Source organism: Malus domestica, chromosome 15, assembly GCF_042453785.1.
Source record: "Malus domestica chromosome 15, GDT2T_hap1".
Classification (NCBI taxonomy): domain Eukaryota; kingdom Viridiplantae; phylum Streptophyta; class Magnoliopsida; order Rosales; family Rosaceae; genus Malus; species Malus domestica.
This window is the reverse complement of record NC_091675.1, coordinates 26,528,820-26,553,408: the sequence shown is the minus strand read 5'-3', so window position 1 is coordinate 26,553,408 and position 24,589 is coordinate 26,528,820. Positions and strand designations below refer to the sequence as shown.

The 24,589-nt window shown below is 41.0% G+C and overlaps 1 protein-coding gene across 4 annotated transcripts; it reads right to left on the bottom strand.

Annotated features, from left to right (window-relative positions):
* Nucleotides 1-949: 949 nt before the first annotated feature.
* On the bottom strand, nt 950-2,877 carry LOC103401471 (E3 ubiquitin-protein ligase APD2-like). 4 transcript variants are annotated; one of them, XM_008340177.4, is made up of 5 exons: nt 2,502-2,877; nt 1,925-2,052; nt 1,729-1,798; nt 1,315-1,642; nt 950-1,222 (listed from the first exon to the last, which is right to left on the bottom strand). In XM_008340177.4, exons 2-5 carry the CDS (start codon nt 2,012-2,014, stop codon nt 1,144-1,146), a joined length of 567 nt encoding a protein of 188 aa, XP_008338399.3. In that variant the 5' UTR covers nt 2,015-2,052; nt 2,502-2,877; the 3' UTR covers nt 950-1,143. The 4 variants fall into 4 exon arrangements, 3 of the variants coding, with proteins under 3 accessions (XP_008338399.3, XP_008338400.3, XP_008338401.3); XM_008340178.4 differs by having other exon boundaries at nt 1,315-1,668; nt 1,782-1,798; nt 2,502-2,868; XR_011576537.1 differs by lacking the exon at nt 1,729-1,798 and having other exon boundaries at nt 2,502-2,868.
* Nucleotides 2,878-24,589: the final 21,712 nt, after the last annotated feature.

Genomic DNA, 24,589 nt, shown 5'->3' with positions numbered 1-24,589 from the left:
TAATACGTTAGGAGGAAATATATCAATCCATAATACAACGCATGTCCTCCGGATTAACCAATACTTGCACCTTAGCTTGCGAACAATGACATGTCTAAGGTTAATTTGCTCCACTCGTTCATTCTTGATGAAGCATTAGGGATTTGTAAGATTATAAGAATACAAGAGTACTATGATTAATTGTGGGACCATAATTTTCTGGGACCATGACACGCGGTACTCAGGGTGGTTAGAATGATCGGAAAGCCTTTAGAGTGAGCCCAGAGCTACATGGGTATTCCGGATCGGATTACCACATGCCAAGGTAGTCCCGCACAACTCCATTAGCTCTAAACCCATTAAAGATATTACTTATCTGCAAAGTAAGGTAACCCTGATTCATGTCAAATTAGGATATCTTGGGAATTAGGCAATATAATCCTAGAAAGATTGGATATCTTATCCTAATTTTCTCCTAGATATTCTCTTAATTTAATGATGATTTCTCTCTCAAGAACTCTATAAATACCCTAGCCTAGGTATTTATCTAGGCCCCCTCTCTTTGATCATCGAAGGATCACCTTAATCCCATATTCTGTATGCCTAACTCCTATCCTCTACATGTTGTTCGTTTATGCGTAGACATGGAGAAGCATCTCGCCTAAGCCAATGCACCTTTGTCAAGGATGTATTCCGATGAAGCACACATCATACATACTCCTTTCTTAGGACTACACCGGTGGTTGATTCTACAACACTGGAGGTATATAGGAGGTCCAATACGAATTCAATCACACCCACAATCAACCCATTCACCCCTCGCAGTAATTCATCGGTAATTCCGACTGAACATTGCCTCTGTTTGAGGATGTATGCGAATTTAGTTTCAACAAAGATTATGGTATATTATTCTTTATTGCGATTATGAAACAACGATCTTATAGATTCTTGTTTGAATATATAGTTCAGATTAACAAATAGAAATATAAATTATATATCCATCATTGAATTAATTTACAATCCGGGGGACAGTCTTTGTCCCTCAATTGCCCCCCAAAACAAAAAATGAAGAAATTTGGGCGTCTAACTCGTCAACTCTATAAGAGTACAATGTTTGTTCACATAAAACTAAAAGAAATTCGAAAGAGGTTAATTGGTCCTAATCTACGCAGCAAATAATCTTCTTACTTTCCGAATGAATCTTCGACATATCGGACATGTCTTGGTCTCCCCATAAAAAATCCTGGAATATGTAAGATCTTTAATAAGATATCCAAATTTCAATCGAACACCAACAAATGATATCTGAAAGATTTCGAAGTTTTTTCGACATACCTTTGTGCGCAATCATAGCAGGTAGCACAATGGCCACAAGGAACCAAAAAACAATCCCTCTGCTCGGTGTAGCAAATCACACATATTTTCCCATCATACAAGTCCTCGGAGGAGCTCGTAATTACGGCATTGCTGCTATTACTACTGCTGCTGCTGCAATTTCCTGATTCTATTTCCCACTCGTCACATGTCCCATATGTCGATGGCATTCTCTTTCCTGCCGGCTGTAATGGGTCGGTTTCAGCACTGTCTCCTACATCCTCTACGCTCGTCTCCTCGTATTCGTTTATGTATTTCAGTATCATGAATGCAACAATCACAAGCAGTGCTGCATTACATATATGGTTGATGAGACTGCATCAGTTAATGTAGTCAATATGAGCAGTTTGAATTAAAATTTTGACGAAATCTTACTTAAAATTGCAATGTACGCAATCAAACGCACTAGAAAAGTAAGCGTGACGCACCATTCTACCAAATCATCCTGTCATTATACAAAGAGAAAAAACTAAGATCTCTTCCATTTACTAATGATGTGTTAAAACTTTCATTATGCAGATAACTTTGCAACAAGAAAATGAAACATCATATGTAATGTAATGTGTCTTACGTCATAGGTAATACTCGTTAAATTGGAAGGCTGAGAGTTGATCGATTGAAGCTTCCGATGAATTGTCAGTCCATCTATTATAGAAGACATTCCTACAGGTCAGATATGCCACCAACAGTTTTTTTTCCCTGCAGTATAAAAACAGAGAATTCAATAACAGGATTGATCAATAAGATACAATTTTCTATATTTTCTGCATAAGTAGGTAAGAGAGAGAACACGCATGAAGAAGCTGTTATATTTTGCTGCAAACATGTTTAGAGGCTGACCAAGCAGTTCTGCTGTATGAATTTATATCCTATATATGTGTGGAATACATGCAAGTTGCATCAAATGTGTGTTCCTAAATGTAAAGTAACAGACAATATAAGATCTGAGCAGTTAAAATCTACTGAACCTTAGTTAATAAGATATGAACACACTACTTCTTCTAACGAAATGAAAACAGGTGATCAAATCTCGTTGAAGATGAGGTCAAAGATCCAAGTACAAATCTTCATATCAATTCGAAAAAACAACATTAACAAAACAGAAATAATGAAAACTCAAACATTTACAGAAATGCTTCATGCATTACCTCAATACACCTCGAATTGAAGTGCTGAGTTCAACTCCAGCTTCAGCGGAGAATCACAGAGCACTCCGACTCCAAGTACATTTCAGAAGGGAATGAGAATGCTAACGGTGCATTGGCCACTATTTCACAGAGATCTAATTGAGCAAATGAGAAGAAAAGTAGTTGGTTTTTATTGAAAGATTGCCTAATATAAGATGAAATGCTTGAAACTCTAATAGCATATGAGTAGTAATGCATTAATAATGCACAAAACGTGCCCCAGAAAAATTTGGTAGAAGCTAACTTGGATGGGCTTTGAACATTATCAGAACGGTGGTATGAGCTAGACCAGGTTGGAACCAGATAAATTATAAATATAAATGTGTATATAATTCATAAATATATATATGTATATATGTATAAGACTTTGAGGTCTGAGAGGCATGAAAAAATGGAATGGTAGTTGGTCATTTGGGGTTAGTAGATAGCAGTACTGGACAATCTTAACTAACCATCTTTTTCAAAAGTCTCTGCGGGGGTAATGGACATGCAATGACTTTCTATCTTGAATGGTAGGTCGACCCTTTTTGTGTAGGAAGGTGAACACCAAACAACAACTTGAAATTAAGCTGAAAGTACAAACTGCTTGGCCTTTACTGATTCACTTTGGATGGCAAGATTATGGTAGGCTTAGGAAAAGGAAGTGATTTCTGCACATTATTTTTCACTTGGTTGCACTTTTAAATTTGATTATTTATTATTCTTTGATTTGTTCAATCCAATGACATCATCTTTTGCTAGGAAATAGTGTTAAAAATAAATAAATTAAATCATTAAGTAATTTTTTTATAAATATGAATATTGGTCAACGTACAAATTAATGCGTCACATAACATATGATGAGTTCCATAATGACTTCTATATGAATAAACCGACACATCAGTTGGGATCTCACACTTTGGGACGAGAGTTAGTGCTCAAATATCATTTGAAAAACTTGGGTTTTCTTGTTTCGGGTACGTAGGTGGGTTTGGGGGGGGGGGGGGGGGGGGGGAAGGAGTTAATATTAGGGGCCTGATTCTTTTAAATTGATATGAGCTGAAGGGCAGAGTAGGTCGCATGGTTAGAGCAACTTCAGCATTGCGAAGGCCCCCTAGGAAACTCACTATTGAATCCATCCAGTGAACAGTAATTGCCTTTAATGAACAGTAACTACCTTTTGCAGCTCCACTCCTAAACTGAATAGCCATGTCAATATGTAATAAAATATTAGTATTTTTTCCTCATCCAGTCCATCAAACATCCCCATCACCCTTTCCATTTTCCCCCTCATTTGACCGGTTCTCTCTCTCTCTCTCTCTCTTGAGCTCTCTTCCTCCTTCCTCTTCAAACCTTCAACAAATCAAGCTCAAAAATAATATTTTTGGAATCCCTGGAACTCAAGGAACCCAACCATGGCCTTGCATGCGGCATCGGTGCATGGTGTGAGGTCCTACCATTGAAGCCGAGAGCTTGAGCTCTCAATCTCAAACCCATATGATGTTTCTTTCACTATCTTGTGTTCTTGAGCTTTAAATGCTGTTATGTTGCAATTCTTGTGGTTTAATTTGAGGGCTTAATTCCTTGCATGCATCCCATTCTTTTTCCAGATTCCGACAAAGGAAAACAGACGAATTCGAGCCAGGTCACCCTGACATCAGCCACACATCACACAGCCCTCAGGCTCTCGGGTCACCAATTCGAGCCGGGCCTCTCGCTCAGGCCCCCCTCAGCCCACACGCCCGCATGGGCTCTTGCAGTTGGGGCTATTGGGATGGGGAAGTCGCCGGTCCATCGGGCTAATGGTCCCGGTGGAGTTGCTCTTAGGGCCCGACCAAGCCCTCATGTATAGTCTAGGCTCTAGCTTGCCTAATCTTCTGTGACACGAATATAAGTTTTCTTTATATTATAGTAGGTCGAATATAAGTTTTTCAATAAAAAAAAAAGAAGAAAAAAGAGTAGAGAAACTATTTGTTGTTTGGATATTCCGGGATCAATGTGCGATGCATGTAGATGTAGGCAACGAGCAGTGGAACATGCAAGTATGGGCTTTACTTAAGTGCTTTTGCTAAAGAAACTGTTGTGCAAGTTGTAGATGACACTCACTCAAGTACACAAAAGTACGTCTGATCCAGATACCCACCAGCCCATTCTTGCACAATGTCCAATCCCATAATTGGACTGGTTAACAACGAGGCCAAGACGGATCTTTTGAAGTTTGTTTTTGAAATTTGGTTGTCCTCTTCTCATTGTGTTTTCCGTTTTTAATTTGTTTAGTTTTTTGGTATTTGTAATTTACGGGCCAGCTTTTCATTTTTTTTTATGAAAACTAAAAACTCGTTAGGTAATTATCTTCAATAAAAAATAAAAAAAAATTCGACAACCAAAGAGTGAAAACTACTTTCTACCATCATCGCCTATATAATACTTTCAGGTGGTTGTACAACTTGACCTGAATCCGGTATATATAAGAGCGCTTAAGTGCTAACTAATTAGTAACTTAATACGGTTCTAATCAATCATATAGACTCATTCCACAATATTGCTCACAATTTGAACCTATCAAGTTTTACGTTATCACTTAAAGATCATCTTTACAAAATTTTACTAAAACTGAAAGACTTCTAATTATCGAATTGTTACATAATAAATAGACGAACACAATATTGTCGATAAACTATGATTATGATATATTCACAATAGTAATTGAACGGCTAAACGATTTTCGATTTGAGTGAATCTTTTCAAGAATAATCTATGAATGAAGGTCTAAATAGGAAAAACTAGATGAAGGGGTTGAATTTTTTATAAAATAAAATATGGACTAGCCAGCTAACGACATGAAAAACGAATGGTAGTTTGAAGATCCTATCAAAGTGACCAAAATACTCACCATCCAAAAAGTAACGTTCGTTACTAATGTGTCGCCACACACTCCCACATTGCCTTTTACCAAAGTTTGCCTTGTCTGGAAGGCTCATCAACTTTTCACCCTTTTTTGACATATATATCGCTTTCGTCATATTTTCCCTTCTGCACCAAAGCTTTGTGGGACTTGGATTGTCTGCCCTCCTTGTCGTGGTGCCTTTCCATGCCCTCCTATTTTGTGCGGTCACGGTTAAGCCACGTTAATATTTTATATTTTTATTATTTTTTGTCTTATTATCTCATTAAAAAATTAATATAAAATATTGACGTGGCTTAACCGTGACCGCACAAAATAGGAAGGTATGGAAGGGCACCACAACTAGGAGGGCAGACAATCCTTGTCCAGCTTTGTGACCTCCAGTTCTTTTAGTGATGGTACTTTCGTGTCGATCCATGCAGTGTTCTTTCCTTTCTCTTTTTTAAGAAAAAGAAAAATGTATCATCTCAGTCGACAGAACAGAACCCTCATGGCAGCTTCCTATATTGGACACTAGCATGAGAAAAGAGGGCCTAAAAATAAAATAAAAAAACAAAAAATAAAGGTTGCAGTGCTCTTTTAACACTGATCATGAAATATAAGAAAAGTATCAAATAATATTAAAGGTACATCATGCATGCAGCTTTAGCACCTTCAGCTGTATGTGCAATGTATCCAGTAGTTTTCTGCTATTAGCCTTCCAGATATAGATTTCGGTCTCGATCGATTATGCATTAATAAAAAAATTTACGTAGGGACGTCGACGTAACATCTTAAATAGCTAGGCACTGCACAATCCTTGTATATTAGACAACGTCGATCATATGAAAGGGGAGCTCTTGATGTTTCTGGGTTACATGAGGATGTGAAGAAATGTTTCGTATCAAAAAATTTAATAATTTTATAAGAAGTTGAAATACTCTTTATATTGAAGACTGATTTTATGATAAAATCTCAATTTTTTTAGTACTTGAGTGCATTCAAAGATTAATAATAAGATTAAAAGCTCACAATTTGGAGCTCAGCGATCAATTAAAGGAAATAAGCCCTTTGTGGCCACCGACTATGTAAAATTATATAATAAGTGTGGGTGTTGATCCCCTTGGTCAAGTTAATTAAAAAGCTAGATTTACTATGGTTGACTGCGCAGTCGATCGACACTTTTTGTTTCCTTTTATTCCAGCGCAAGAGGAACACGCAAATTACTGTCATAACCTCGTTATTGATATTGTTTGGATTAATATTTGAATACTGAGCTTCGGATAAGGGAAAACCCAAAAGCGCCAAAACGAGTTGAATTTGCCCGAAGCCCAGCAATGAAGCCTGAAACAAATTGAAGCCTTCTTAGCCAAGGCATAGGCCATGTGCCTATGATTGAAGTGACAAGTGACAAAGACCAGCTCATTACCAACCAAAAAACACTTTTTGATGGCATAAAAGTGTAAATACAAGATGACTCACTGTCTCTAAGAGCCCTCGGCTAAGAACAAAGTCAAGACAATTGGGCCAAACTGCCTATAAAAGGAGAAAGAGACAACAGAGATAATGACACTCAAACCAATCAAACAAACCACATACAAACTCTGCTCTCAAGCCAGATTTGCACCCAGAAAGCTGAAACTCACCCAAATTCAGTCATTTTAGCAATAATTCCCTCAGAAAAGCTATCTTTTGTCTAGTGTAAAAGTTCTGCTACCTTCCATAGTGTTGTAGAATCGATTCATTCGTGTAAAACTTGTTTACCATCCATCCATTTTAGCATATAACCTCTGTAAACTCAAAGAGAAGTGACTGCAAGAAGTTCAACCCTGCTTGACAAGGTGAAATCTTGCCCGAGTCTTTTTGTTCGTCATTTACATTAGTAGATCTATCGCTTCAATGTACTTTTCAGCATATATTCAAGTTATTTCCAACTGTTCTCTATCTAAAAGTCCCATTTGCATTTGAATCTGGTTAACTTAATAAACCTGTTTTCATTAAGAACAAACTGGGATCAAGGAAATGGTTTAAAGGGCTCTAGACTCCCTCCTTTTTGGACATACAAGATTATGAACTAAAAGTCCTTGTTTACAAGGCAAGAAAAAGAACTTAATATAGACTTAATTCATCTGTGACAATCTTTTAATAACAAGAAGTTTAACTAACTTGGGGCGCAAGTAATCGACTTAAATCACATTTATTCTACATTTGTTATACAGAGATTATAGTGGCATGCCAATATCCTTGTTAGCCTTGATTGTGAGCCTCAAGACCTATACCTAAGGCCTACAAAGGCACCTTTCAAGCTAACTATTAACTTATTTTGCAGCACGCCAAATGCCATATATCCCAGGGGAGCTGTGCGAAGGGATAATTCCATTTTTGCCTCAAACATAGTTTTGGCACATTCGGTGGGATCCCTTTTTTATAAGCTTGTATGCTAAGAAAAAGAAGGAAAAATCGAACCTTCAGGTGGAACACAGAGTACGGACCACCCCATTGTCTACCAAGATTAGACATGACAGATTACCCGGAAGATTTTCCCTCCCTGCAAGGTCTTGCGATTCTGGAGAGCCCAACTTATTCTGAGAAGTCGGGCGGAAGGGTTACCAACGAACACTTGCAAGCTACCATGGTGCAAGTCTTGAAGAGTATGGAGAAGATCTCTCTGGAAACTAGAGGAGAGGTCAGTAGGCTTTGTTCATTAACTGAGAGTTTGCAGAGGAGGTTGGATTTGGAGTACTCAACCATGTTAGGGAGGTGATAAGAGATGAGCTATGAGAGAGAGCCAATAATTTTCCTATTTCCTTTGCTTGAGGAAAAAGAGGATATGGGAAGAAGAAAGAAGTGCCTGGAACCAGCCAACCAATAGGGGATGAGATCTAGGAACCAAGTTTGCCCGACCCTCCATTATTCTCACTAGATAGTAGGGGCAGATCAGGCTAAAAGAAAGGAAGTATGAAATGACTCAACAAGTTGGGGAGTCTAGCAGAAAATGTGTGAACGCAATTGCATGCAAACCTTCTCCTTATAGGCCACCACCATTGGCTAATAAGAGAGGGGAGGCCAGGTGGAGACAGCCATAACCACAGAAGGAAGCTACCTTAGGCAATGAGCATAGCTCGAAGTGGGGACCTCCTTACACCCCATATAACAATGCAGCTAACAAGCAACTTAGAAATTAGTTGGCCAAGCTAAGAAGGATGGTAGTCCAAAATGCTCAACCACAGGCTCACCTACTGTTCAGGATCACCTACCAGAAGCCCTACCCCGAGTATATTGATAAGTAGAACCTTTTTCCCCTCAACTTCAAGACACCCGCGTTCCCAACTTTCAATAGAGATGACTATAATGTGTCATCTAGAGACCACATTTTCAAGTTTTCCAACTATTGTGTGGCATTTGAAGACAATCCTAACTACAAGTTAAGGTTGTTTGGGAACTCATTGGTTGGCTTGGCATCCTAGTGGTACTCTCTATTACCCCATCAATTTCATTGCCAACTAGGGGCAAATGAAGATGGCTTTCCACAAGCAGTTTTATAGGGTGGAACGTGAGATGACTATCAACGATCTAGTTGAGGTGAAACAATATGAGCATGAGTCCATTGAAGACTTCATGATGGGGTTTAAAAAAACAAGGATAAGATGCCAGTTCCGTATCAACTATGCCCAACTTATATCTATTGCTCAGAAAGCCCTGAGATTGCCATTAAGAAAAAAGTTCTATGATGTGCAGTTCATTGAACTGCAGGAATTGGTAATAGCTACTACGAAGTATGAGAAGTTGCTAGTTGAGGAGCACCAAGTGAAACACTTATCCAAGGTGCCTTATTTCTACAAAATCAAAGCTGCAACGCACCAATTGGATTTTAAAGGTCTAGAACCTGGAGAAAATGACAACAATGTAGGAGAGGGGATAAAGATGTGTGTAGTAGAGATAACCACCCCTTTTAAACTGTTGATGGTGAATGGTTTGGTCCAGCCAGTTAAAGATAAAAAAAGTAGTGATAAATGATGGAGGATTCGTGCCTATGAAGCCCCCTAAGTACTAGGCTTATTCTTTTGATCTGACCAAGGCAACAAAGATCTATGAAGAGTTAGTGCGGGCAATGGTGATTGTGCCCGACAACACAAAAAAGATGCCTAAACCAGAAGAGTTGAGAGCAAAGAAATACTACAGGCTTCATTATACTTTCAAGCATTCCATCACCAACTGTGTACATTTAAAGGATTGGATCTAGGACCTAATAGTTAAGGGAAAGCTGTTGTTGGAGAAACCCTAGGCAAATATAATAATTGACATAGATTTCTTCTTAGAAGCCCCAATCTATATGATCAGCCTTAACTGGGTTGAGAAAGGAAAAACAAAGGCTACGTGGGAAGAGAGAAGTGAAAGAAAGCAAGCTATTAGGCCATCTGAAGGTGCTAAGAGGTTGCCCAACAGACCACAGACAGCTGTGATTAAGGGAGTAGTCTTATGCAGTAAGTGTCAATGTGAATGTGAATTGAAGGTGCCAGCATCGGGCGCCATTATGGACCAATAGTTAGTCAGAAGGAAAGAAATAGAGGAACAAGATGCCCGCAAAAGTATTATATGAGCAGCAGATAAGGAAACGTTCGAGAATATATTCCAAAGGTTAGGTTGAGACTTTGAACCTAAAGGCTTATCTGAGGTATTCAAAACCTATGAAGTCTTTGAATAAGTTGAGGATAAGGAAGCTAAGATGCCAAAGTGGGTAGAAGTGAGACTTCCCCAGCCAAGTTATCATAGCAATTCAAGGCAAGGATGGAGAGAAAAGACCATGAACTCAATTCCCCCAGTTACTAAGAAGGATTTAGCTCGACTTGGTCGTAAGTGGTACATAGTTGGGAAGGATGAGAAGCCTATTAGAGAAATGGGAGCATTTATGATCAGAAGGGTCTAAAGGCATCATAAGTCTCACATGAACTCAATGAAGATCCCTACCATTTCAGAAGCCTCTGGAAATGTCAAGTTTGAAAAGGCTATGCAAGGTGGACAACTTCAATGGAGGAATAAGAAGGAGATAAAGATGACTAATAGTAAAATGAAGGGTGAAGGAGATCATGTACCTCAGAATCCCCATCCAGGAAAATACAAAGTGCTAAGGAGAGCTCAAGAAAGTGCAGTGAGAAGGGGATACCCCCACCTCTACTAGAAGATACACCCTGTCAAATGCCAAGATAATTACTCAACCTTGACTTAATAGTAAAGGAGGAGGTGCTCGAGTTAATGTTGCCAGATGATGCACATGAATGGATGGATAGGTTTGTATGTCAAATTGGAGGAAAGAAAGAAAAAGCACCTAGACCCATCAACTTCCCTGTAAACATGACTTATGTTTTATTAGCTATGTTCTGCGCCGAACCAGATTAGCCTACCATGATGGAGGGTGATTATTTGGCAACAGAACCAGTGATGACATTTGTTAGTGTTGAAGAAGCTGGGAGAAAGGAATTGAGCATGGCAAGTTTGTCTGAACCCATAAGAAACGAGCTTGAAAGGATATATTCGGACATAATGGTTTTCAGCAACCCAAGTTTGGCCTTAGCAAACCATCTCAAACCTATATATGTAACTGCTCATCTGGAGGGAGTACCCTTCAAGAGGGTGTTTATTGATGGTGGGGCTGCGGTTAATGTGTTTCCACTTAAACAAATGAAGAGGTTGTGTATAAGTGAGGAATATCTAGTTCCCATTAATCTAACAGTTTCAAGTTTCTCTGGAGCCATCACAAGAACACATGGGATATTGCTGTTGGGAGTTGACTTGGGGTCCAAGCAAATCATGCTAGCTTTCTTTGTGGTGGATAGTAGCTCTACTTATGTAGCTTTACTTGGCAGAGATTGGATTCACCAAAGTTTATATATGCCATCCACCCTACATCAATAAGTTGTTGTCTACCAAGAGCTAAGAACTAAGGAACCAGGATTTTGGGAAATTATGGAGGCCGAGGCACGACTATTTCTCCCCATAGCCAATAGCAGAAGCAAACTTCTACAACCCATGCATTGGAATATTGTAGTGTCTAGGAGCTGATGAGAATGGCCGCCCGACTAAGGTGACGACCCAAAAGCTTCTAGAACAAAGATTGAGTCTTACTCGGGAGGAATGATATAGGCCCCATATTGTCCCAGCTCCCCAACACCAATGATGTTAGAACAAAGGAGGAAGGACCAAGTAGTTGTAGTCAGGTCTTTAATAAAAAGGTTGTTGGTGTATGAGAAAGAGAAAAAAGAAGTAAGAGAAAGCTCAATAAAGGAAGAAGCAGAATGGGAGAGAGAGGCTTCAAGTGCCAAGAACAGAGAAGAGGATGTGTTTTTGGGCGAGGAGATAGAGGCAGCCATTCACATGGCTGAGTGTATATATGACTTGGACTTGCCAGATAAGTTGCTCGAGAATCCAAAAGTTAGTTGAATTTTTGTATACAGAGCTTGACAAGCTAGCACCAGAGATACAAGACCCCTTGGAAGCCATTAGTTTGGGGACTAAGAAGGATCCAAGGCTAATACAACTTAGTGGCTTGTTGGAAACCGAAGATCGGGCAAGAATAGTAGACCTTTTTGCATGAATTTAAAAATTGTTTTGCATGGCACTACACAGAGATGCCAGGTTTAAATTCCACCTTAGTAGAACACATAATGCCTATTAAGGAGGGATATAAACCTGTAAAGCAAGCACCAAGAAGAATGTCAAAGGAGATAGAAGAAAAGGTCAAAGAAAAAATTGAGAGGCTAGTAAATGTTGGATTTATTAGGCCTGCCAAGAATGTTGAGTGGTTGGCCAACATTGTACCCGTATTAAAAGCTGTAACTAATGTTGAGTGGCTGGCCGACCTATGAATACCCCATGCCCATGGTCAACCTATCCATAGATGTAGTTGCAAAATACAAAGTCCTATCTTTCATGGATGGGAATGTTGGCTATAATCAAATAAAAATGGCTATAAAAGATATTCATAAGATTAAGTGCCCAGGACACGTAGAAGCATATGAATATGCTGTCATGCCATTCGGGCTAAAAAATGCTGGTGCAACCTATCAAAGGGCAATGAATGCCATTTTCACGATCTAATCGGCCATAACATGTAAGTGTTCATTGATTATATAGTGGTCAAGTCTAAAACTGAAGAGAACCACTTAGAAGACCTTGGACATGACCTAACTAGAATGAGGACCCATAAGTTGAAAATGAATCCTAAAAAATGTGCTTTAGGAGTTAGATCGGGCAACTTTTTGGGATTCCTAGTACATCAAAGAGGTGTGGAGGTAGACAAGAACAAGGCTCGGGCTATAATGAAGTCACCTTCTCCTACAAACAAAGTGTAGTTGCAAAAGCTACTAGGGAAGATCAACTTCATAGGGAGGTTCATTACTAACTTGGTGGGCAAAATTCAGCCGTTGAATCCTTTACTAAGACTGAAAAACCAAGAAGAATTTGAGTAAGGCCTACAACACCAAAAGGTTTTTAACAAAGTAAAGTCTTATCTAGCCTCTCCATTAATGCTCATGCCTCCTCAGAGAGGGAAACCTTTGAAGCTCTATATCTCTACCTCTGAGAAGTCAATAAGAAACCTGCTAGCCCAGAACAATGAAGGGGGAAGGAGCAAGCAATATGCTACTTTAGTAGGATCCTTACTGAGGTAGAAACCAGATATACCCCAATTTTGAAGCTATGTTTGGTTTTATATTTCACAGCTGCAAGTTAAGGCATTACATGTTGCCCTACCACATCCACATCATTGCCAAGACTGATGTGATCAAGTATATACTATGAAAGCCAATGCTAGCTGGGAGAATTGGGAAATGGATTCTAGCACTATGAGAGTTTAGTTTCTAGTATGTACCTCAAAGAGCTATAAAAGGACAAGCCATTGCAGACTTCTTGACTGAACACCAAGAATCACAGGATGAACTTGTCAATATCCCAGGAACTTTAGAGGTAGCCAATCTTTGGATCCCAACGAGTAGAGACCACTCAAGCAAGGAGAAATGGATCCAGCAAGAAGTGAGAAAGATAACCAGCATATGGATCACTCATTGGAAGTTGTATTTTGATGGATCTTGCACTTAGCATGCGGCTGGAGTTGGGATTGTCATCATTGATCCCAAGGGGTTCACCATTGCTATTCTTTCCTTTTAGATTATCAAGATACTACCAACAATCGAGCAGAATATGAAGCACTGATAATTGGCTTAGAAATCCTGATAGAGTTGGGGGCAACTGAAGTGGAGGTATTTGGTGATTCAGAGTTTATGATCAATCAGTTAAATAGGCATTACAGGTGCAGACACATCATTATGGCTGGTTATTACTTGGTAGCTACTCAACTATTGAGTTATTGGGGTACTGAGATTTCAATCAACCATATTCCCATATAATCAAATTTAATTGCTAATTAAATGGCACAGTTGGCTTCTAGAGCACAGATCCAAGAAAGAAGGTTCGAGGTGGATGTGGAAGTACAAAAAAGAAACCTCTCATCTATCATTGAAAGAGAGTTTAGCCTAGATGTAATGACTAAGGAGGCTATTATAGAAAACTGGAGAACATCAATCATTTAGTACTTAAAGGATCATTCTTTCCCCACAAGTAAGAAGATTAGGCAGCAAGTAATTAAGTTTGTCATGTGGGACAGAACTCTGCTAAGAAAGACTCTAGATGGGCTTCTGTTAAAATGCTTAGGCCTAAAAGAGTCAATGAGAGTGATGGCTGAAGTGCATGAAGTCATTTGTGAAGCTCATCAACCTGGAACCAAGATGAGGTGGTTGCTGAGAAGATATGGCTACTTTTAACCCATATGGAGAGGGATTGTAAAGCTTATGCCAGAGGTTGTGAAGAATGCCAAAAATATGGACCTCTCCAACATGTGCCCTCAGTACTTTGGAATCCTATGGTGAAGCATTGGCCTTTCAGAGGGTAGGCAATGGACTTCATTGGGCAAGTTTATCCAGCTTCCACCAAAGGGCATACCTTCATAATTATGGCAGGAAACTACTTTACCAAATAGGTGAAAGCTTCAGCTATGATGACTATCACTTCAGCTGATGTGAAGAAATTCATTGAAACCAAGATCTTACATAGATATGGGTGCCCGAGAAAATTGTCACAGACAGAGGGCCATTTTTTTATCTTAAAAAAAGTAAAGGAGTTTGCAGACAAGTTCAAAATAAAGATGATCCAGTCTAGCCCCTACTATCCCTAATCGAATGGTCAAGCTAAAGCTAGTAATAAGATCTTGGTAAGTATCATTAAGAGAATGGTGGTAAATTGTCCAGAAAAGTGGCATGAGAAGTTGGGAGATACTTTGTGGGCCTACAAAACCTAAAAGAGTGCAGGAATTGGAACTACTCCATGCCTTAACCTTCGGGCAAGATGCTGTATTTCCTATGTGAATCAATGTAAGTTTTGTTAGACTTCAAAGCCAATTTGGTATACACAATGAAGAATATATTCAAGCTATGTGTTAAGGAATTGAAGATTTGGATGTAGCCCGAATTAAAGCCTTAAACAAAATTTAAGAAGGAAAAAGGGCTGTTGCCTGAGCTTATAATAAGAAAATGAAGCTAAAATCCTTTAAGGAAAGAGAGTCAGTGTGGAAGGCAATTCTGCCATTGGGAGCTCAAGTTAGAGGATGTGGGAAGTGGAGTCCCACTTGTGAATGACCTTTCAGTATCAACAAGGTGTTAGACCGATGAGGCTACTACTTAGCAGATTTATAAGGAAATTTGTAAAAACATCCAGTTAATGCTAAGGTTTTGAAGAAATATCGCCCAACTCTGTGGGATGTTAGAAATTGTTATATTGAAGAAGTTTAAACATTTTGAGGAAAGTCAAAAATAGTTTGTTTGTACCATACTTGACCAATTTCGAAACTACTGAGCATTGGTCAACGTTATACCGTCAAGGACCTAGAAGAGTTTCCCTCCAACCAGAAGGCCAATCACAATGCGACACGTGTCGACATCAGAAGACAATCACAGCGTGACACGTGTTAACATCAGAAGCTAATCATAACACGACACGTGTCAATGTTAGAACAAAGCTAGAAACTCTTCTATAAAAGGAGATCATTCTCCCACAATATTTCCTAATGTTATTTGTACTAAATCATTCATTAGTACTCACTAAAGGAGAGCTTGAACCTATGTACTTGTGTAAGCCCTTCACAATTAATGAGAACTCCTCTACTCCGTGGACGTAGCCAATCTGGGTGAACCATGTACATCTTGTGTTTGCTTCCTTGTCTCCATCCATTTACATACTTATCCACACTAGTGACCGGAGCAATCTAGTGAAGGTCACAAACTTAACAATTTCTGTTGTACCAAAGTCCTCATTGATTTTGTGCATCAACATAGTTTATGCATTTACCACAGTTAAGCTTCAAAGAACAATAAGACAAGTTGAAGTGAGGAAGGAAGTTATTTCATTTCATCAAGATAAGAAGTTACAAAGACTTTAGCTTAACAATTTTACATCTTTTGCCAAGGCAGCTATTCTAGAGTAATATGTTTGCATAATAGTGAAAATCCTACTAGGTTTTTCTAAATACATGTTGCTATTAGCTAGTTGGCTTCTGCATCCTCCATTTCTAGATTTTTTTTTGTAGAGCTGGCTCGAGAGGCTCATCTGCTCGACATTCAATGCAAATAGATGTTCCTCCAACTTCCGAATCTCTGAAGTCACCTTAACAATCCGGGTTTCCATGGCCGAGCCCTCCTCTACCAGCTGCTGTAGACAAGAGGAAGTTCGAGAATGTTTCTCATTATAACACTTCACTCTGTTGGATTACCTTTCAGCCCTCTGGTGTTGATCCCTCAATGCCCTCAAATTCTCGAAGAAGTTAAGAAAGGATTCGAATTGAGCTTTTGACATTTGATGAGCCTTGTATAGCTCAGTAAAAGCCTTCTCAGCATCTTGAAGGGCTTTAAGGTTGAAGAAAGCTATGAAGTCCATCTGCATCCACTCCCTGAAGACTTTGCGCGCATCTTGGAGAAGTTGGTATTCAGAAGGGCGCATTGGAGACCTTAGCTTAGTCCTGATTTGTCCAAACATTTGCTCGACATTCAATGCAAATAGATGTTCCTCCAACTTCCAAATCTCTGAAGTCACCTTAACAATCCGGGTTTCCATGGCCGAGCCCTCCTCTACCAGCTGCTGTAGAGAAGAGGAAGTTTGAGAATGTTTCTCATTATAACACTTCACTCTGTTGGATTACCTTTCAGCCCTCTGGTGTTGATCCCTCAATGCCCTCAAATTCTCGAAGAAGTTAAGAAAAGATTCGAATTGAGCTTTTGACATTTGATGAGCCTTGTATAGCTCAGTAAAAGCCTTCTCAGCATCTTGGAGGGCTTTAAGGTTGAAGAAAGCTATGAAGTCCATCTGCATCCACTCCCTGAAGACTTTGCGCGCATCTTGGAGAAGTTGGTATTCAGAAGGGCGCATTGGAGACCTTAGCTTAGTCCTGATTTGTCCAAACTCTCTAACAAGTTTGAGCAATGAGGTCGTGACTGGTATGGTTGTGAGAAGTGAGGGCATCACTCTAACATCCCCGGATGCAGCAGCGGCAGATGCAGGTTCGGTTGGAATTGGAAGAAGAGGGCCTAAAGTAGAAGAGGTAGAAGCTGCATCAGTGTTGATATTTTTTGGTCGATGGATGGAAATCCCAGCGACCCTGGAAGCCTTAGAAGGTTGACAAAGAGTTGCCTTGCGCACTGCAGACTGGAGAGGCTTGCCCAAACCATCACCAAGCCTATTAAACCAAGAAAAAAATGCATTAGGAGGATGGTCTGCAATTGAAATTAAAGAAAACCAGAGAAGAAAATATGGTATACCTGAGTCGAGCTTGGAGTTTCAGGAAGAGACGGAGGTGGTGATGTGGCCTTTGATGGTTGAGGAAGGTCAACCTTGCTTGCTGAAGGGGGATGAGAGTTACTCGAGCCCTCACCAGAAGCTTGTTTTACAAGGAAATGAGGAAGTTAGAATCTCAGTTCATATATAAACTAAAGAAAAGACAAAAGTAGGAATGCTTCTATACCTGTGATGGAACTCGAGCGGGAGAAGAAGGCACCTCCATTGTTACAGCAACCTTGGAAGAGGCCGACAGACTTGCTCGAAAAGTAGCTTGGGAAGCCTGCGAGCTAGTCACTTTTGAGACCACATGGATCTCAGGGATTATTGGCTCCCCAAAAGTGGTTGGTGGTAGTTTTTTGGCCTCATGCACTGGAGATGATTGAAAAAAGAAAAATATAATGATAAATAAGAGTTAGGGAAGAATCTGGAGGAGATTTTAGAAGAACTTAGGGAGAAAAGAGCTTACTGAGGTGCTATCATCCTTAACATAGTGAAGCATCTCCCTAGTCCTTGGATTGAACTAGGAAATGGGAGTCAACATTATCGCCGGAGTAAAATTTGGAAAGATGGGAGTTGAGCTCTGTCTGATTAAAGACACAAATGCCCTAACCTTTGCCTAGAAAAGAACAAAACTATTGGTTAATTTTGAAATTTGAGAAATCACAACCTAACTAAAGATGGAAAATAATTATACCTGTGAAGGATGCGCTGCTTGGGCTGAAGGAGAAGAAGGCTTGGGCTGGGTGGTCCCTTCACCTTTAGTGTCCAATTTCAAGAGAACAAGTAAAGAGTCAGTGTAAGTATTGAAGAAAATAAACTACAAGAGTAATTTCATACTTAAAAGGAACAAAAGTTATACCTTCAACTCCTTAAGGATTGAGTTAAGGATTGCTTTATCTTCAGGTTGGACTTCTCTGCCCAACTGCCCCTCTTTGGGAGTAAAGGCATATTTCTTGGTTGCTCGAGGAAGAAAAACTAAACGTACTTACGAGATGATTTTTGTTTCTTCCTACCCATTTCAATTGGAGGGGCAGGGGAGGATTTGGAGGCCTTGGAGGTTTGAGCTCTGGTTTTCTTCCTGGTAGGAGTCACCCTCGGGCCAGGCAAAGCAAGTTTAGGTGCATGCCTCTCTTCGGGCTCAGACTTCGAGGATTCCACTATGGCTACCTTCGCCTACCGGAATGCCTGCATCTTGACTTCAAGCCCAGCCTCAGCATTTGTATCTCCAAAGAGCTCAGAGATGTCCCCAACATCTCCGGCAGCATGGCTGGACCCTACTTATTGTCTTGTAACCTCGGCCCAGCCTCTTGGAAGACGAGTGTGTCTGCAGCTTCCTCATCTAGCCTGACATCCACTTCCTTAGTGTTGCCTTGGGCTGCAAAGTAAAAACAAGAATTAGTGATCAATAGACTATTGAAGCATCACAAAGATAGGTAAAGTAGAAGTGATAGAAAATATACCTATGAGAAATATCTGGCTCTTTTAGTGGATCATCTCCTTTCAGTTCTCAAGCTTATCATTCTTGAGGTAAAATTTGAAGAAGAGTTGCCCGAAAAAGCGATCATGGGCCTCCCTGATGTCCCTTCCAAACTTCTTTGACCACTTGGCCTTCCACCAAGTGGCAAAGGATGGAGTGCACTCGAAGTTCAACACCACGGGCTTGAGGGCGATCTTGCTCATCACTTCAAGATTGCGCCGGGCTGCCCGAAACTTGACTTCCAAGGGAAAGCAGAGGTGGTAAGAGGTTTCGTAGTGCATCGAATAAAAGAATGGCACTAGGATGGCCTGCCTGAAGTTAAGCTGCCTACTGCAGAAATTTGGGTGGTAGACCTCGAGCCCGCGCTCGTATCCTGTGCGGTCGCTTCGCACTCCCCATGCCAGATCTCTCTGCTGGATGGAACTCATGAAATTCTCCTTGCAGAGCCTACTAGCATCTTCCCTGAAGGTGTCTTGGAAGATTTGGTCTGAGAACCATGGATATCTGCACAGCATAGAGGCGCCTCACTCCAAGTCTGTTCTAGTCCAGCAAACTCTGAAGAAATAGAGGCATACGAATGTTGAGTGATTGGTAGGAGATGCCTTGGCCAAGATGCGGGGCATGAGCCACTTGTGGAGCCAAAAATAACCAAGAAAAATATGGAGGTGACACATGGATTCTTGGGTGAAAAAGACAAAATTACCCTCGAGTCACACCAGGACTCCCATACACAAGAAGTAAACAATAACGGCTCAATCAAGGTTAAAGGTGATCAAAATAGGTATTTATTCAAAACCTATTTCATCAATCCTCATCAAATCCTCCCCATAAGGTAATTCCTATTTATTCTTTTCAAAATAGGATTAATTAGCTAATTAATTGCTTAATTGATTACAATTACACCCAAAAATGACCATAAGTGGCCAGACCTTTTTTCTCCTAATAGGGGCCGGCCACACCCCTATAAATAGCCACCATTTCTCCTAAAAACCTAAGTCCAACTCTCTTGCAAAATTCTCCAAAATTCTCTAAACACTTTTCCCTAAAATTTTAACTTTAGCATCGGAGGTTCTTCAGCCAAAGCCCCTCCATTCATCGTGGGCACGTGAGGCTCTTGCCATTGACCAAAGGTGTTAATTGTTTTACAGGTGCATTTTCATCCAAGAAGATGAAGCCGAAAATTTGCATCCACAAATTGGTTCTTTCATTGGGAGTGTTGATTCACATGCTCGTAAAAGACTCTGGAATTCAAGGTTTTTCGTTTTCTTGGTCATTTGTAGATTTTTCGTACATTCTTGTGCTTGAAACTTTTATTGATAAAACGTAAAAGAAAAATAAAATGACTAGAAACTCAGAAACCACGACGAATGAAATTTCTTACGTTCAAGGATTTGGATCATGACGATCCATGATGCTCAGCACGGTAATAAGTGGAGTGGCACCACCGTAGCAGCCACCACGGTGGCCAACACAGAAGCCACCATCGTGGCAACCTTTGGCAAGTCTCCAGCTCACGGTGAGCAGCAAGCTAGGCGTTAAAAGCAGCCTGAGCTGCTGCCCCAACTGTACAAGTCCAAGATCAATGCACGACCCAACGTGAGGAGGCCCAGATCGTAGCCATAGTTGCCAAAGAAATAGCCTAAGTCTCGCAGGCCCAAGGCTCCCCAAGGCCTAACCGTACCGTTCTAAGCTTCACGGGCCCAAGCCCATGACATCCTGAGCCGTGCCCAGGCCCAAGGAGTTACGCAAGCCCATAATCCAAGCTCAAAAAGGCACGGGCCCAACCTCTGGCTCGAGCAGACCTCATGCATAAACAAGCCAAATGTGTAATCAGCCCAGCCGCAGTCAACGAATCAAGTTGACCCGGATCCACGTCCGTGCTCCCACGATCCAAATCCGTGACCTCTAGCACCCATACAAGCCTATTTTTGGGCTATTCTAATCCATTTTTGGTTGATCGGACCCATTTTAAAAATATTTTTGACCTATTTTATGTGGATTTGGCATATTTTAGCTCAAATATTATGCCCGAAGTCCATTACACTTCCGCTACTCAAGGAGACACATACCGTCCAAGCTCTTCCCATCCCAATGGTGAACAACACTTACCCCAACAAGTCATAGAGTCGACAAGCACCCTCGCACAGTAGACGACCTTGGTGAATCAGCTCTTGCAGCGTACCAAGATGCAATGTGCCCTAGACGAAGTGTCCTGAAATAGGATGAGGGTAGACGATGAATCTCTCCAATAGTGTCCCATTAAGTAGTCACTCGACCAGCCACGAACCAAGTGTTCTGGCAGTGTACAATCTCGACTAGGCCCCGAGCATGAACTCTCGACTGGGCCCACAAATGAGCATACATTCACGGTCGGGATCACACTCCAATAATCAACATGAGCAACCTTCTGGGCGAAGTGTTCATTCGTGGCTAGGCTTGCAATGAGCATCTTTCACCTTATATCAGAGTATGTAGCACGACGAATGGAAAAAAACAGTCACTCATTCCGGTTCAAGTTTAATTGGTAGCCATCGAGGAATTCACTTGCCTGCTAGTAATATACCACATGCACCGCAGCCGCGACATAGACGAGCCAATCACGTAGAAGAACAGCCTAAACCAGAAGGTCACAACTAGGGATATCCGAGAGCTCCGCTACCCCAACCAAGGCAAATTTAGGAAAAATTAGTGAGACTTTTAACCGAGCGATTGCGTGATTCCCAACTCAACAAGGTTACCAACGAGGCACTACGACAGAACATGACCAACATAAGCATATCACCCTTCACAGATGAGATTGAGCAGGCATAGCCTCCACGTAAGTTCAGCATGTCACATTTCACATCATTCAAAGGAGATAGAGACCCGAAGAGACACTTGAAGCATTACCGAAGCACAATGGTCCTTTATAAGAACAACAATGCTCTTATATGCAAGATATTCACCACCACTTTACAAGGCGAGTCGTAATATTGATTTTACACCCTGCTTTCACAATCTATCTAGAGTTTCAACGAACTTTCTTGGTTTTCACCAAAGAATATTCATCATATTGCTCGATCAAGAAGAAGTCTGACCACTTGTTCAATGTCAAGAAGTGTCACATCCCAATCCACATAGTAAGATATTGTCCACTTTGGGCCATGCCTTCACGGATTTGTTTTTGGGTTTCCACCCAAAACACATCTTACTATAGAGAGGTGGGCATGTACATATAAGGTACATCACCTCCCTATTGCACCTTCACACCTAGCCTAGGAGATGCAACAGAGCTACCCAACGACGCTCCGAAGGCAGCCGAGCACGCCCTAGCCACAAAGCTTTACCCGATGAAGATTTTTGGCATTGTCACCCCAAACGGCTCGATGCTTGAGCAGGAAATCATTCTAGGCTTCAAAGCATCCAACAACAAAGTAGAGTACGAAGCTATACTAGCAGGCCTTCGAACGGTAAAAGACTTGGTGGTGAAAAAGCTTGCAATTCATTCTGATTCCCAACTAATCACCAGCTAGATTACTGGGGAGTACACGGTAAAACATCCAAGGATGGCACAATACTTAGAGAAAGTATGTAAGCAACTTGAGGCATTTCAGACTTACATCCTTACTTAAGTTCCGTAGACAGTCGACGCCCACACGGACGCACTAGCCGGCCTAGGCTCTGCCCTCGACCACCAATTTAAACGCTTTATCACGGTGGAGTATCTAGACAAGCCAAGCATAGAGGCAGAGCCGGCAACCGAAGCGTCACAGGTTAGTACAACTCTAAATTGGAAAAGTTTTACTATAGACTACCTAGTCAATGGCACACTTTCTACGGAAAGGTTGGAGTCTAGAAAGCTCTAAATAAAGGCAGCACGCCACTACATGTGGAACGACATTCTCATCCGAAGATCTACACTAGACCACATCCCCGTTGCCTAGCGTCTCCCGACAACCTAGAAAGCTCAATCCACGAAGACGTTTATGAAAATCACTCCAGAGGTTGATCCTTAGTGCAACATGCTCTTAATGCAAGCTACTACTGGTCTACAATGCATCAAGACGTGCAATCGTTACCAACACTACAAGTTGGTACCAGCACTACCTGCCAGCAAGCTACACTTGCATATGAGTTCTTAGCAGTTCATGTAGTGGGCAATCATCTGGAAACACAGGAGAACGTTCTTTTACGGATATTATTACCAGTATTCGATATTGGGTCATTCATAGCATTACTATACCTTCCTTATTTATTGCAGGTTGGTTATTCGTCAGCACGGGTTTAGCTTACGATGTATTTGGAAGCCCTCGCCCAAACGAGTATTTTACAGAAAGCTGACAAGGAATTCCATTAATAACTGGCCGTTTTGATCCTTTAGAACAACTCGATGAATTTAGTAGATCTTTTTAGGAGGCCAAAATGACTATAGATAGAACCTATCCAATTTTTACAGTGCGATGGTTAGCTGTTCACGGACTAGCTGTACCTACCGTTTCTTTTTTAGGGTCAATATCAGCAATGCAGTCGGGCCATTACCGCCCGCTACTGGGGGCATAGGCATGATGATTGTGGCAATCGATTACTTCACCAGATATGTAGAAGTAGAGCCTATGACAGCCACGACTTAGACGGACATAAAGCGCTTCATATGGAGGAACATCATATGCTAATTTGGGCCAAAGACCTGGCGAAATTCTTCCAAAAGTATGACATCAAGCAGCATATGTCAACGCCGAGATATCCTCAAGGCAATGGGCAGGTCGAAGCATCTAACAAGACGATCATCGACTGCCTCAAGAAATCCCTTTCCGACAAAAAAGGAAAATGGCCAGATGAACTCCCTGGATGGGCATATCGTATGACCAAATGACGAGCCACTAGAGAGACTCTTTTATCTTTAGCATTTGGTTCAGAAGCAATCATTCCTCCCAATGTAATAGTGCAAAGTATTAGCACTATAATGCCAAGCCTTGAGCAGAACAGTAAATAGATGGCCACAAGCTTAGATCTGGCAGAGGAAAAGCGCGAGCAGACCATCACCCGCATTACAGCATACTAGCAACAGCTTCTCTCCAACTATAATAAAAGGGCCAAGATCTAGTAGTTCCAACCCGGAGATCTAGTCCTAAGAAAAGCTTTTATCACTACCTGCAGAGAAGGTTCCAAAAAGATGAATCCTATCTGGGAAAGTCCGTACAAGATCAGCAGAGTAGGCGGCAAGGGTAATTACACCCTTGTCACCATGAACAACAAAGTGATAAAAAAAACAGTGGAACGCCTACAATCTGAAGAAGTACCATGTGTGACCTCTCACTACATCAAAGCTCGAAGACTCGAGCAGCTCGACAGGCACCACCTCATAAGTCGAAGACTATCCAGTTGCTATGTAGTTTCTACCTTATAGCTAAGTTCTCATTCGTTTCACTTGTTTTTCAATGAGAAATTCAGAAGTAAATCTACAACTTGGCTCGGCTGCATGCTTACAACAACTTATCACTCTTGCACTTCAAAAGAAGGCTGCGCCCTTTTGAGGGACTCATTGCAGGAATTGCGCCCCCTGAGGGACCAACCATGCTCTCCAATGCGATAGGGTATACCAATTCCCCAACACCCAACTGGGTTTACTCTCTAGTGCGAGAGGATAAACTAATTGTTTTCTAGTGCGATAGGGTAAACCAATTTCTCGACACCCACATAGGTTTGCTATCTAAGGCGGGATGATAAACTTTACACTCCGAATATCTAGACGTGGATGAGCTGGGCTACCCTAGTATAACTAGGTGCACAATGGCTTGCGACGGGATTCCTAGAAGTAGCCACAATGGTCTTTTTCAAGGCTTAGCTAGTTGA